General features: G+C 41.7%; 1 protein-coding gene across 2 annotated transcripts in view; it reads left to right on the forward strand.

Moving 5' to 3' along the window:
• Positions 1 to 16,187, forward strand: part of SUFU (SUFU negative regulator of hedgehog signaling) — a gene marked incomplete at both ends in the record, with an annotated part of 92,514 nt that overhangs the window by 15,008 nt on the left and 61,319 nt on the right. For both annotated transcript variants that reach the window (XM_082002243.1, XM_082002244.1), the window contains one exon: positions 13,368 to 13,504. In XM_082002243.1, coding sequence (XP_081858369.1) covers positions 13,368 to 13,504 — 137 coding nt within the window. The remainder of the gene's footprint in view (positions 1 to 13,367; positions 13,505 to 16,187) is intronic.

Below are 16,187 nucleotides of genomic sequence, written 5' to 3' on the forward strand. Positions count from 1 at the left end.
ATGGTATTCCCTTCCTTGGACAAAGGGGTGGCTAGGGCTCCTGAGTGCCACTCTGCCTTCAGGGATGGTAAACAAGGAACAGATCATCTGGTGGGAGGCATTTTTTGATCAGTTGACAAAGCTGGGTAGATGGGATACCACCTGACAAAGGGCTGAGGTTTAAAGGAAGATTTTGCAAGGGCTCTTAAGAACAAAAAGCCGGGGAGGGGGGGGGAGCCAGAAAACTGTTGTGTTTTTTGCAGGATGTAAACGGGGTGGGCGGAGGAGAAGGGGGGACTTGGCCATTCTTGGGGAGCTCTGACTTAAACCTAGAGGGTAGAGACAAGGGAAGGAGGGAAGAGTGCACAGATGGCTCATTGTTTTGTCTCGCTCAGCATTCTTGCACTGCTGAAGTGAAGGGCAATTGTTTTAAAATCCTTTTTGCAAAGAGAGCTGTTTGCTTTGCAGCTATCCCTTGTCCCTGAAGATGCAAACTGTAAACCAGAGGGGCTGGTCTTTAACACCCGTTTGTTTTGGAGGGCCAGTGCTCTGTCCAAGGGGCCCAGGGCAGTTGCCGCGCTGCAATGCATCACTCCTGTAAGGGAATGGGTGAAAGAGCCTGCAACTGGGAAGTGCACTGCAGCAGCCAGGGAGAAGGTGAGAACAAAAGGATGTACATGGAAGGGTTGATGCAGAGCAGTGTCTGGCTTGGGGAACTTTACCAAAGCTGTGAAATGTGGCATAAATCTGTCACATACCTTACCTGCAATGATATCTGATATTCAGTATAGTTTTCTTAGAGCGTTTCTTTTTTTTTTCAGCAAGTAATTCATTAGTATTGCGAAATACTACCATTTCTATACTGTTACTCTTTCTACTGCTCCAGTTGCACTGGCATAGCTCCTTCCCCTCCTCCCCTGTGAATTGTTGTGGCCTTTCTGGAGCAGGGGCCTTTTTTGGCATAGTTGACCAAAATAAACTATAAAGGCAGCTGTTGTTATGAATAAGGCTCAACAGGGGAATTTTACCAGTAGGACTACAGCAATATAATTATACTGGTAGACTAGTTACAGTAAATTTCCTCATGAAGACAAGCCTTAAGTTGACATTTCCTAGCTAAGTTGAATCCATATGTATAACTTTATTACGCAAAAATAATATGTTTCTGGGCCTTGAATTCTTTTTTACCCAGAAGAGTAACATTAAGCAGAAAAGCAGAGAATTTAATGTTCAGAGATGAATGGGGGATTTTCTGTAACAGAGTGGCTGTGATGAGCTGTACGCTGAACTCGTGTGTTTTACTGGGTAGGTTATTCCTCCTTAAGTGATCAGGAACGTGAGGAGCATGTTTGTGCTTACTGCACTAAAAAGTAAGTGGTACTGAAACATGCTGTAAGTTGACATCTGTCTCCCAACTTTACTCCTGTTTCTACAAGAAGCTGAGCCATTTTGTGGTTTCCATAACTGAAGTGGTTTCACTGAGAGGCAAAACTCTTGCTGCTATTAAAATCTTTAGGGGTCAGCCTGGACCCACTGAAAGGAAGGGGGGCAGTGATGCTTTCTTTCCTCCTTTGTTTGATTTAAGGAGGCCAAGGTTTATTTTATCCTTTTGGATTTTGTCTTAAAATTGATGGAGTCCATGTAACATTCACAAGCCAGGTGTTTATAGATCAAAAATATCAGCCTATGATTCCTACCTCTGAAAGTTTCCAATGCTTCAAGGGAACAATAGGCTTGCAGGAGAAGCTTAACACTTAAAGGCAAATTTTAAAAAACTAAAAATAATACATATATTAGACTTTTCATTGCAGCTGTCTTGTGTTTCCCTTTTGGGAGTCTTTCACCAGCAGCCTGGTGCTTTCTTTTCCCTGGAATTACAGCATGAGCTCCAAGGGCCTTTCCCTGCCTGTTTAATTGGTTAAGATCTCTTATGGTGCTCATCACTATGTTTTTGAGTGCACCCTTTACAATGAAATGGGACTATGTAACAGCTCAGCCAGTGAGAAAGTATTGTCTTGATCTTTCACTTCATTAGCTGTAGAAATCAGGGATTGAATCCCAGATCTAGCAGGATACTCAGGTGCCTAAACCCCGCTCAAAATCTGTTTGAGTTCAGGCTCCTAAAAGCTCCTAAATACCTTTTATGCCTCAAGCTCATTTATTGCACAGCTGAGAACTTAATTGTAGGAGAGTCCTAAAAATGTGCTCAAGGGTGTGCTAAAGTTGTTTCTTGTATGATTTTTTTTTAATGTGTGTTCCTTAGCCAGCGGGAAGGTAATGGGAGAGTCAGTGTTTATATTCTACGTAACAGGTTGGAGCCCTGATCTTTGCCTGAGACTTTCAGGCAACGCTGAAAAAAACTAACTGTAGCTGTCAGTGTAGCTTCTGGCTTTGGGTTTTTCTCTTATTCTTCCCACCCTCCTATACTGCTTTTGAAAGCCGCTTTTGTTATGCGAATGGGTTCCTCCCAGCAGCTGCAGAACTTTCCACAGTAGGAGCTAGGAAGGAGCCAGCAGACACTGCAAGGGAAGTCGGTGCCCTTTTCCCAGCTGCTCACCAAGCACAGCAATGCCGTCCTTCCCAGCCACACTGGCTTGAACTGGCTGTTCGCTTATGTTCTCTTGCCTGATGAGGTTGCAGCTGAGCCCTTAGGTGAAGTTTTGGAGATGTATTACTGTTCCCTGCCGGCTGTGCAAAGACCAGTGCATCAGAGCTAAAGATTCAGTCCCAATATGAAATGGGATCCGTGTGCAGATGAAAGGTGGTTTTCTTTAGTGCGCTTTATAGCCCAGTGACTGCATGCTGTGTTTGCAGAACCACCTCCATCTCAAGCCAAATGAGAGCACTGTTCTGCTGGACCTTGTAGAAATTAAGGATGTGTAGCTCTTAAGTTCAACATAAATAGGTGGTTTAGGTAAAATGTTAAAGTACAGGTCTTGGTAAGTTGTTTGTTGTTTTTTTTCCCCCACTAGTTCCCTGCCCCTTGTTTTGTTAATGTAATAGGAAATCCTTATTGTACTCCTGGGCATTAAGATGATGTAACTCTGCTGCAACTTCCCCAGGCTATTGCAGTGAGGCTGTTTGCACTTTCTCTGTAGTGCCAAGAAGGGCAGCCTCACTTGTGGTGCTAGCTGTGCTTGCAGTGTGCTGCAGGTGGTGGTTGAGAACCTGCTCTCAGGGACACCTCAGCTGGGTTGGGATGGGTTCTGCTGGCTGTGAGGTGGGAAGCCTGGGTGGCTTTGTGGAGAAATGTGTAAGCCCTCAAGCTGAAAAGCATGGCCAATCCTCCAGTCAACTGATTTCACATAGATTTTTTTTTTTATTAAAAAAAAAAACCAACAACATTTTTTGGGAATCATGAAGTGGTTTGGTCCTGTCAGTTTAGTTATGACTGTACTGGAAGATCAAACCATCACCTACTGGTATAGCTACATCCATGCACTATAAAACAGAGAAAATAAAAAGTAACCTGCCCTCATGTGGATGTCTTTTGCTGGGGTAGAGAGTGATACATCCCATGCAACCTCCTGTTTCATATTTTGTTGTTTTAGTCATTTCCCGTGTTCAGTATTTGTCCATGCTGTGCAGAATATGGAGTTAATTTCCCAGCTTTTGTGACCTTGATAGATCGAGTATATAAGCATTTCCTATATGATCAGTGTGTCACATTACTCTTTGAAGCAGGGAAATATCATTATTTTACATCTGAGAATCAAATTCCTAAGTAACTTGTTGAGGAGGATGGGAGGTTTGTAGCAGATGAGATTGAAACTTAGGTCATCCGGATGCTGTTTTAGGACTCTAAGAGTGTTATGATGTTTCTTGACTTAGTGTTAGTAATGAAGCAGATAGATCTCTTTGGCACTGACAGAGCCATTACAGCCTTTAGCTCTTAATCTATGTGCACTATCCTTCTGTGTATGACTGTATGTTGGTGCTCTCCAGAATGAGACAATAATGCTTCCAGGTCTCTAGAGCTCAAAGGGATTAACCTCCAGCAGCTAAGCGAGATCCTATCCTTCTTCCAGATGCTACTACTTTCATGTCATTGATAGCTGAACCTCAAAGAAGCAGCCCCTAAATTGCCTTAACTTGCAGCCCAGCACAATAAAGTGGTTTGCTTTAACATGCTGGGCTGGAGAGAGCATAGTTCAGGAGCTGCTTCCCATGTGAGGGGCAGGAGCTGAGTACAGTAACCATTTCTGTCAAAACAAATTTAACTTGCGTGTTTTTGAATTACCAGCTTGTGGATCCTGCCAGCTTGGTTTTGGGCACAGGGTACTGGTAGTAAAAGTTCATACCTGTGTTCTTGGCAGTGATGCTTTGTACGATCACTTGAGTTGGAAGGGACCTTTGAAAGTCTCCAGCTGATGTCTGCTTGGAGGGCCAATGTCCACAGCCTCCCTGGCTGTTCCAGGGTTTGACCACTATCGTGTGGAAAAGATTTCCACATACATGAAACTGGAATTGACCTTTGCCATTTTGCTTTGCATCTCTGAGAAAGTTCTGACTCCATCTGTCCTTCACCCTCCCAACAGGTAGTTGAGGACAGCAATAAGATTACGCCCTCCCTTTAGCCTTCTTTTATTAAGGCTGAACAAACCCAGCTCTCAGCCTCTCGTGATGTAGGTGACTGTGGTATGGACATATTTAATGACACTTGCATGCCAAGTGCTTCTCACATGCCTGACTGATTTAGGTTTCTAAGAAGCGGCTAGTCTGTCAGCTCTACAAACATGCACACAATTCCCATGTTGCTTGTGTCTAAAGCTGCTGGAAACCCTTACTGTATTATTGCATAGTTCAAGTGACACTATCTCATGATACAGTTGTGTCTGTGGAGTTAGGAGTCAAGTTGACTTGACTCTGTAGTCTGAATGTTTAGAGGAAAAATTAATTTGTCTGTTGTATCAACATACATTATTTACAGAAATAGTTTTTTAAAAACAAAACACAAACTTTGAGTCTCCAGGCTTCAGGGGCAAGATTGTCACCAGCTGAGTTTTGGAGAAGCTGAACAGCAAAATGTGTGAAATCAGTGTTGGGTATGTGTGAGAGAAACTTAAACTGTTGTCTCCTCTTCCCCCTCTGCCCTGTAACAGCACTTTGCTCACTGAATGGTAAGCTCAGTAAAGCAGAGCTCTGTTTTCATATGGGCCAGCAACAAATCAATTAAATTTTCCTCAGATGTATCTCAGTGTAAGTTTTCTAAGCTGATCCTACATGAGTATTTCAGAAAGCTGAGAAACCCATCTCCAAATAACTGTATAGTGAGCACCTCTGCATCTATTTGGATGTAGGTGTTGGAATAATTCTCTGAAAAGAATTTAAGTTGCTGTTTCTAGAAAGGTTTTCCATTGGTTGATGGCCTAACATTTGATATGATGTACTGCAAGAGCAAGCTCTGAGCAACAGCTTTGGGCATAGCCATAGACTGACATCTCAAGCACCAGGTGTCACTCGCTTTCCAAGCTTGATTTTACATGAACAGAAATCTTTCAGCATGTGTTCTTTTTGCATTTGTATTTGCTCTGTTTATGCATGAAGCTTTTTCTTAAATCAAGATAGAAAGGAGTCCAGTAAGACCTTGCACACAGGTTCAGAGTGGTGGTGAGAGCTCATGGAATTTCCTGTCGAGCACTCTGAAGAGATAACCATCTGACATCCAGACAACCACATTCTGCTTCTCTCAGATGTTTTTATGTGTCTTTCTTTAAAATTGATGCTTTTTTCAATGCCAGGAGACAATCCAAGAGAATATATGAGTAAGCAGGTGGGTTTTGACCAAAATAACTTTCTTGGCTACTTTTTAAGCCTTTCACATAGGGGGGTTGCTGTGCCTGTTTTCTGATGAAATTGCTTTCACACACAGGAGTGTCCCAGCATGCTGTTAAGGCTCTTGGATGAGACTTTTATATTGTTTGACGGCTACACTAAAAATAACCATTTCCTGTTAGGCACGATGCTGGATGCACTAGGTAGGGTCACTTTTTTTTTCCCTTACTCCACATCCCCCCGAAGCTCTGGAATTTGAGAGTCATTTGCTTATAGTGGAAAGACATTGTGCAATGCACCTGGAGCTTGAATGCAGAAGACTGACTCTCAGCGTAACCTTGTTTGGGTCACATCAGCTCTTGCCTGATGTCGCTCCTAGGAGATGGAGACACTAAAGTGTTCCACTCAAAAGCTGTAACAACCTGCTGAAGGCTTCTCCTTGTGTTTTAGACAGAAGACCACCCTTTGTGTTGCTTGTTTGTAAGCAGATGTGGGCAGTGAAAGGGAAATGGTATACGTTTTGATTTTTCTCAGGCAGGACCTATGAAGTCGGTCATTGAGTACCTTGATGCTTTTTTTCCCACGAGCCCTCTGTGTTGCTAATAGTAATATCTTTGCTAGCTAATAGAAAAATCTTCTGGGATGGTTAGTAGCTATGCAGTCTTAAAACACTGGTGAGACTTGGGCCTTGAAGTAATTTGGTCTCATCAAGCAGAGTGGTGGGCACTGCCCATCAGCTTGGTTTAACCACCTTCTCAAACTTCTAAAATGTCCTGATAAGCTGATCTGGAGTACTGAAAGCTACAGATTGACAATTACCATGGCTTGGGGCGGGCAGGGGAGGTGGGTGGTAGAATTAAAACTGCTTTCTGATGGAAATAACAGCTGTTCTTCCTGATGCCAGGCTTAGAAATGCAGTGATAACTGCATTTCTGCAGCCTTGAAAACAGTATCAGAGTGGCTCACCAGCGGCAGAGCAGGAAGCTTTGTCTTTGTAGAAGATGTGGGGAAATGCAATTAGGGAGTTGAAACAAAAGCATCTTAAGTGGCTTCACAAAAGTAGTGGTGAAGGAGCTGAAAACTGAAGCTGGGACAAGTCAGTCCAGAGTACTGTGCGCCTGTCCTTGCTTCCCAGAAGAGACCTGATTTATCTCCTTGGAGTTGCTGGGAGTGGAGCTGTGACTTCTGAAAGTGCAGTCCTAACTATCCCCAAATACCCTGAACGAGCTTTCTTCTTGTTCCCTGGCTGAAATAATCGTAGTGAAGAGCCAGCATTTTCCTGCATAAACTCCCATTTTGAGGGATTAGTTCACCTAATATATTTATATACATGTACTCTTAAACTCTCAAAAAATAAACACCTAGTACACTCTGCTCCTTGTCCAGAGCTGTGTAGCTTTCAAAAGCAGAATTTCAGAAATACAGCCATTTTGCACTGAAGTGAAGCAAACCTTCTCTCATTCCCTGCGAAAGTGGGAATAAAAATGCTGTGGCAAATAGCTTTGATTTAAAATGAAAAGCCTCTGGTTTTCAGAGCTGCTTTTAAAGTGAAGGGCTAGTTTGGCTTTTGATCCTCTTAAGCTGAGTTATTTGATGTGAAAAACGCCCTGGGTACTCTGCTGCAGAGGGGAGCAGCTTTTCAGTTCTCTGTGTGTGGCTTCAGGAGAGGGCCTGGCAGAGCATGGGGTGGCTTGGGGCTCGGGGGGCCCGGCCGCATGGCCCTGTAAATGAAGGGGCCTCTATTTCTTTGGATTCTTGTGCTGGAACTAAATATCATGATCAGTGAAACTCTTACCTCATTAAAGGAACAAGCCAGGCTCCTTCAGCGTATGCACAGTGCTGCGATGTGGTCTGTTCTGCTGAGCTGATTTGCTGAACAGATAAAGGGAGTTTTAACCCAAAGAATGGCATGTAATGTATGACCTTGGCTTTCAAAAGGTTTATTTTTGTTCATGCGACAAAGTAAGATTTTAGTATTAAATATAGGGTTGGATTTGACTTGGCAGATACCACAGCCTTCCATTATAGCTGTAGTCATAATATAAAACTATCTGATGTGTGCCAGTGAGCATGTAGCAAGCCAAGAATTTCTGCATCAGTGTTTGTTTTTGTGAAAACTTAGCCAGCTGCTTTGCAGTTGGGCTGGTTGTAAAGGTGATGTGCCCTTGAGTTGGAGGGGACAAAGCAGTGGTGGGCACAATACAATCCATGCTGTCTCTTTTATTGTTAGTATCTTTAGTTTTGGGGCAAAATATGGATTTCCACCCTTGCCCCCCCCCCCTTAGCAATTTAGGGGTGTTTAAAAGAAACTTTCACTCAAAACTGCAGGGTTCAGCAGAACCAAGGCATAAAGCAAACTATGTGAAATATTCAGATCTGTTAGTACGGAAACTTAATGCTGTGTTGCAGCTTTCAGTTTATGTACCTGGCCCATGCACAAATACAAGGTACTAATTCTGAGGTTTCCTTCCTGCACAGCTCCATCCAGATTATCGCCTAACTGTAAAGCTGAGGTGCTTTTGGACTGCTGTATTGTAATTGTTTTGCCAAAGAAATGACCTGCAAAGCACTTCAGTATTGATGCTGAACTGAGCTCCAAAGCCTTTGTTCTAAACTGGCTGTAGTCTGAATTGGTCACCCTCAGATTTAAAAAAAAACAAAACCAAACTAAACAAACAAACCACAACCAAAAAAACCCATCCCAAAACCACCACCCCAGTCCCCACCTCCCTTGCTCACAAAGAAACCAACCCCACATAGTGTTTGGGGGAGGTTTCTTGCTTCTGTAGAACAAAAAGCATGTAATAAAAACGTGTTCCCTCCACAGTTGACACAGGAGTTTGGGTCAGGCTAACCTGCTGCAGACACTTTGCTGCCCGCTTGGAAGGGAAACAAGTTAGTACAGGTAGCAGTGAACTTGGGGGGGCTGATAGATGAGGTCATGAGCAAGCCTGACTTCCATGTGCTTTAGCAAGACTTCCTGCATCTATGGGTTATCCTCACCCTTCCATTCAGTTTCCAATGGAAATTAAGCTTGTTGAGTCTGTCTCTTCTGGAACAATATTTTTTCTTTAGCTTGTTGATTGACCATGGCTCGATGAAGGTGGCTGACTTTTCTGGAAGCTTTCTGGAAGTTTTGTGAATATTGTTGGGAACTTGTAGGAAGAAGCATGAGTGTTAACATCTACAAGACTGCAAGGTGTGATCCTTTTTTGTCCAGTTCCTCCGCAGCCTCCTAAGATAACCCCCAAGCAGTGGGGACATACCTTACAAGGAGGAGGCTGCCTCCAGTGTTTCCACATGGAAGTAATGGAACATCTTGGTATAAATTGTTTATGGAGATGAATATATTCTTAATTAAATTTAATTAAATATGAATAATTAACTTGTTTATGGGGAATCTCACTTTATTATCTCCCATATGATGAATGGGTTTCTTTTGTTATAGTCTTTCATCTTGTTGGTAAGATCTTGAACAAAAATGGACACAGGTGATTTGATGGAATGAGCAGCTGCCCAGATATAAGGGAAGAGTCTCTTTATCTTTGGGGGGGTAAAAAGCCATTTGCTTAGTATTCCATTTGTATGGCAGATGTATCTGGAGGTCTTGGGCTTCTTACCAGGCAAATCCATTTCCCTTGTGTTTGTTGGCTGTGGCTGCTACTTGCCTCTCCACCAGTGGACTGACGGATCCTTATCCTCACAAATTTTGGAATTGGAGCTGGTGTAAGTATTTGCTCCCTAGTGAAAAGGACTTCCATAAGAGGAGCCAAGCTGTGTAACTGAGCTACTGGATTCTCCTCTGTGATTTTTGTTAGACCAAGGGTCAGAGACATGTGACAGGGTCCTAGGTTTATGTAGTTCCTGAAGCTCATGTCTGTCTCCATTCTCATGTACATTGTGTGAACCTCGGCCAGGAGCTCTGGTCCTGGATTATGGTCCGTTATTCATTGAGAGAAATTTTATGGCAGCTGTTGAAACTACATTCAACTTACTTTCAAATACAAGACTTTTTTTGAAGAATGAAAGCAAAAGCTTTGTCAAAAATGCTAACTGAAAATTACTGTCCTGATTACATTCTGAATATTAATATTTGTTCCTATGAAAGATTTACCTGATTTAAACATAAATGATTTCGAAAGTAATTGCAAGCTTCTAAAGCCACATGTGTCACAATTTCTTCAAAAATAAATTACCATGCTAAAATTAAACAGATCAAAGACTTTTACTTTATAGGCTGTTACCTCAGAACAGCTGCACAATACAGGTGAATTGCATGTATTTAAAATTTCACTGTAACAAAGCAGTGTATTCTTAGGAACTGGTGACCATTAAGTACTCAAAAACATTTAAAATCTAATCTTTAAATGCAAATCTCTTACACTCAAATAGGATTTTTTCTAACATTTAACTGTTAACTTAAGTTGAGAATTATAAGCATTGTATGCTGCTGCATTTTTTGAGTATTTTTTAGAAGATACATGTTTTGATTTTTCAGGGATTTTTTTAAATCTTAGAAGGTAAGTAATTTACTGCTCGATTCCTTATCTTTTATTCTATTTGTTTTCTAGTAGTTCTTCTCTGTTTTAGAGTCTTTCAGTACCATACAAAAAATCACGTAAGTAACATTGCCTGCCTACTGCTTTGTGACTACTGATGTGTGGCTGACCAGCAATGTTCTCCTAAATGCTCATCTTGCTTTAAATGTGCTGGATACTCACCTGGACACTTCTGTTACTCCGTAACTTGTGTATGGATCAGTATAAAGCATGTGTGGTCTTGTCTTAAACAGTTATTTTTGGGAAGCCGAGAGATCTGTGGAGATCAAAAAAAACCCCCACTAAACTCAAGCTCGATGCATATTAGAAGTAAAACTGTGTTGTTTCAGAACGTGCCTTGAAAGGAAGAAATTCTATAGGGAGCCATCTTACTTTCCAAAAATTTTAACTGTTAAAGATCAGCTTGAAGACTTTTTGTTAACTTTGATCCTTCTTAAAACTGACCCGTTCATAATGTGTTTCAGTTTCTGGTGTATGCTTTTTCCTGGAATCAGTCTTTGAAAACTACCCATTCTGAAGCGTTTCTGTTTCTCTCTTTAAGAAATATTTCTGGTTTTCCTCTGCTATATGATATGTGAAACTAATAAAACACTACAGGGGTGCTGAATGTACAAAGTACAACTTCATATTTCTGAGGCTATCGCCATCCTGTACCAATCTCTTTGGTGGACCTGCATGCATGATTGCAGAACACAAGTTTCTCTGCACATCTAGATTCCACTCTCTGGCTGGCTGGTTATTCAGTAAGCTCTTGTTTTGTTTAAGAACCAAATGTAATTATTTGACTTGTTGCTTAAAGGTACACTTGTTTCCTAAAAGAGGTTTTATATGTACCAAGTTGACCATTCTGAAATTAATTATCTGCTCTGTTCATAGGCAATTTGCTTTGGTAGTATATAATTCTCAAATTCTTTGTTGACCATAACATGGAGGGAAACAAAAATGGACATGCTTGTATATTTTTATACTAATGAAATAGTTTTTTTGGATATATTATTTATTCCCCTTCGTTGTAGATGTCTTACTGGCTTTCAATACCTGCTTTCTTATTTTCAGTCACAGTTCATAGAATCATAGAAAAGTTTGGGTTGGAAAGGACCTTTAACGGTCATGTAGTCCACCTCCCCTGCAGTGAGCAGGGACCTCTTCAACTAGGTCAGGTTGCTCAGAGTCCCGTCCAACCTGACTTTGAATATTTCCAGACGTGGGGCATCTACCACCTCTCTGGGCAACCTGGGCCAGTGTTTCACCACCCTCATTGTGAAAAATTTCTTCCTTATATCTAGCCTAAAGTGTTAAATGGTGAAGAATGGGAGATCCTTCAAGTGAAGGTCTCTGGATATTTTTTGTTGTATTACCAGTAGGAAGTTACAACTTAGGTAGCTCCAACAACATGATGTTTTGAGTTGCATGCAGTAAATCTGTGTAATACTGAAGCACTACATTGGGAAAACAGCCATCTCTTTGGGCTGTCCCATAGTTTAGTTCTGTCCTTGATACATTTCCTAACTAATTTTGTTACACCATTTGAAAGTGTACCACAATCAAGCTTTCCTTGAAGAATCCTCAAATAAAGATATATTGCATGATGAAGCGTTTGTATCGATGCTCAAGTTCGAGCGCTTTTAACGCTTGTCAACTAGGCAGGATCCCTATAAAGGGGTTCTGCTTCAAACCAGACTCCTTACTATGGGAACAATCCATCCAGCAGTTGGAATGGGTCTCTGCACTGCTGGTGAGCTGTGTTTTTCAAATGGAAAGTGCTCTCATCACTTTCCTGACTGCTCTGTTTGACTGTTTCTAGAAATAGCACAATGCTAATGCTTTGTGCATGGACAGCAAGGTACCACCATACAGCTTTGCAAAGTTTCTCCAGAGAATTTGCCAATGGCTGCAGGTATTGGAGATTTGAACTTGCAGAATGATACTGGTTTATGAAAACTTCTGTGGAGTGTCCTTGTGCTCAGTGTAAACCATTCTTTCTTTCCTCTGCCTTTGTGGAAGAGCCACAGCAAACAAGTGAGGGGTGTGGAGACAGTGGTAGAAAGGACATGGATGTCCCCAACTTGAAAACAAGTTTTTGAGCTTATGCATTTATCCATGAGGTTTCTCATTTTTTCACAGGCAAATGTGGCATTTTTAGTTGTTGGGCACTTGGAACAGGAACTTTCCCATATGTGTAAGTGTAAAATACAGGATTCTCAAGGACTAGTTTTATTGAAGCAACGGGTAGTATGCGGATATCCTTTATTTGCTCCTTTTCGTTATAGCCTTGATACCTCTAATACGACTTTAGTTTACTGGGTAGGCCCTGTCTGACCAAACCAGATAAATTTGCACGTATCTCTGTCAAATGGGGAAATGACCAAACTACTGCTTCTTGAGCAGTAGTTGTCATTCAATGCTTTACTACTGTTGTCCTCCTAGATATGCAAGGAGAATGTGCACAAGCATACAGTGGAGCAAAATAAGAATTAGTGCATTGTGTGAGAGGTTATTAACTTTCTGCCTGCATCTTCTTGTTTCCCTCCTCCCCTTTGACCATCCACAACACATAATTGTGTGCTGTACATCAAAAATTCAACTGCTTCAACCCAGAGACTACTGCCCAGTAGCTTAGTTGCATCCCACTTCTCAATGTGTAGAAATCTGAATTCACAAGGGTGGAATAACATTATTTTCTGATGTGCACTTTCTTTGGTGTTACCATTTAATCAAATATAATCAGGGCAGCTATTGGTGCAGAAATTACAATGCTGTTTTAAAAACAAATTCAGGATGCTGAAAATCCCACTGGTACCAGGAAAGAAGTTATGGTTCCAAAACTGCATTTTTCTGACTGAAAACACTACTATGACAGTTATCTTTGAAATTGTATTACATCAACTAACCTAACAATGTTATGCCATTTGAGCTAGAGTAGACCGAAGTAAGAGAATTTCTAAACTTACCTTCTCTGTGGAGAACACTCATCCTTTTTCCATGGTCCTTATCTTGCAGCCTGCTTTGGTTAAAAGAAGTATGTTACAACTTTTCATTTTTCATTCCCTCCAGGTTTACGGGAACAGATGGACCAAGTGGTTTTGGATTTGAGTTGACGTTTCGGCTAAAGAGAGAAACAGGGGAGTCGGCACCACCTACCTGGCCAGCAGAATTAATGCAAGGCTTAGCAAGATACGTCTTCCAGTCAGGTACTGCAGGGTTAAATATATTGCCTCACTTTTTGCTGCTTCCATTCTGAAGGTCTATATCTGTTAGATCAGCACTCAGTCAAATCTTGAGAATTTTCGTGTTGTGGGAAACCAAGAGTGTGTTCGTTCCATCAGCCCCGCTTGCTGGGGACAAAACCCAGCTGCTGTCCAGGTAATTCAAAATCCCTTGTATGGAAAAGCTGATGATACAGGATGCGTAGTAACCATAGGAAGCCTGCTCAGTGGCTCTTTGTTGCCCTCCTTCATTTCTGGTTTCACGCTCTCTCAGTAAGAAAACCTCATTTGCTTATCCCAAAACGGCTGAGAAGGACCCATCTGATAAGGTCTCACTTCTGAGCAGCAGGGCTGTAACTTCCAAAACAATTGCAGTTCCTTCACAAGCAAGTCTTTTTCCTATGGTCTGTGCAGTTGAGCACCAGTAATGTATGTAAACAAGGAGTTGCTAAGATGAGAAAATGTAAAAGTCATAAAGGATGACAAGGCTGGGAGGGCTAAGGAATTAACAATTAGGAATCATTAATGTGGATGGAGACTTGCCAGAAAGCTGGGAACCAGAGTGCCTATAAAACACCCTCTTGCACTACCATTCCTAGATTCTGTTTATACCAGTGGATTGAATATTAGTTTATATTGTGAGCACATGAAGACTCATGGAATGGTTGAGTGCATAGTGTATTTGAAAGATACTCTCCATCATCACAAGATCTGAATGAAAATATTTGAAGAACTTTTTTTAACCTAGTTTGAGGTCCCTTACAAGTAAAGTACCTTCTAAATCAAGGATTATTGAATTTGTAGCATTTGTTACTTGCTCTACTAGTTAATGAATTGCTCAGTAACTTCTGATTCTATTGCTGGTTTTCAGTCAGCTGGCTGACTCTCAAAGAGGAAAGGTCTGGGTGAAAACAGGATTGCTCTCGTAAGCACCATGACAAATCTCTGAGGCAGTGGCAACTCTTGTGGGGTATTTCTTCTAAATGTTGACTGGCAGTGAGAGACCAGTGCCAGCACAGATGATCACTTGTCTTCGTATTGGGAGTGTTTCTTGTTGCAGTTTGAAATGACGGAAACATTTTTGTTTTGTAACCTTTGCTGTGTAGCTATCTTCCCCAGTTGCCATCCAAATTTGGGCTTATCTGTTCTCTTTCCTATCTTGATTTTTGCTGTTCAAGCATCTAAATCCAGATGACTCTCATTTTTGCCATTTGAGGATCCTGTCCTGCCTAAATTGTATTGTACAGTAGCTTTTTGATACAGACCGTGCAGTGATGAATTCATTCTCTCATTTTCTGTGTATTGACTGCAGGGTCTGAAGAAAACATCTGACTCTTCATACCTAAGGAGGAGACTTTAATAACATACAACATATTATATGTTATCTTACATAAAAGACCCCTTTTGGAACGCTTTAAATTTTCTAGTCCAGTGTAGGTTCTCATAACAGTCTCTTTAATACAGTAATTTCAGTGCCTTCTATTTGCATGTTAAGCAACAACTCTATAGCAGTTGCTTGTTTGTCTCACCCTTTCCATGGGTGAGAGGAGGTCTGCAGGGTGAAATGGGATTTGGTAGGATACTTTAGGACAAACTTATTAGTGACTAAGCTGGCACTCCAGGCATAGACTTTCCTTGTTTGGTTTCCTGCACTAATGCAGTTGCATCTTTCTCGCCTCAAAGCAAATGAATTGTTTTTAGACTGGAAAGAGCAGTTGTGCCCATGCATATCAGCTTGATGTGAACTTCTAAGGGCCTTCAGTATTATCCTCAGCTTATCCATGCTGGTTTTGACCTTCTATCCACCATGACTCCTTAAAGGCACTGCTCAAATATAGGTTAATGGATTCTAGCCTCTGGGATTTATGTTATCAAAAAACCCCATGTATGAATCATAAATTGACTTCTTTGAATATGAAATTGAGTATGAGCCAACACTACGCTCATCATGCAATAGGCAAGCCACATGCTGGGTTACCTTAGGAAAAGCATGACCAGCAGATTGAGGGAAGTTATTACCTTTTGTGCATGGCACTGGGGAGGCCTCACTTAATACTGTGTCCTATTTTGGGCCTCCAGTTTAAGAGATGCTGAGAAACTGGAGAGAGTCCAGGGTGGCTGGGGTCCCAGAGCACATGAGCGATGAGGAGAGCTGGAGGGAGCAGGGCTGGTTTAGTCTGTGAAGAGAAGATGCAGGGTGATCTAATGGGAGCCTACAGCTTTTGGGAAGGTAGGTACAAGATTTTGGGGTCAAGCCCTATAACACAACAAGGGCCTACAGCTCTGAATTGTACTATGGGAGGTTCTGGAAGGGCTTCAAGGAAAACTTGCTTAGAAGGAGAGTGGCAAAGCATGGGGAACAGTTTATCAGAGAGTTGGTGGATCTCCATTCTTGAAAGGGCTCAGGGCTTAGCGCAACAAAGCTACAGCAGCCCTGATCTAGCATTGGTGATGGCTCCACTTCAAAGAGGAGGTTGGACGAGAGACTTCTAGAGGCTCTTTAAAATATCACAGAAGAGTTGGATTTTGGGGTTTTCCATACAGCTTTATGCCCTTAAGCAAGCAGCTGTGTTCTATCACTGAGTATTACCAACCATTCCTCACCCTATATAGAAGGAAACCGTATTGCAGCAAGTGATCGGGCTCTACTTTTATTTTAGTACAAACT

This window comes from Phaethon aethereus, assembly GCF_964289735.1.
Source record: "Phaethon aethereus genome assembly, chromosome: 7".
Classification (NCBI taxonomy): Eukaryota; Metazoa; Chordata; class Aves; order Phaethontiformes; family Phaethontidae; genus Phaethon; species Phaethon aethereus.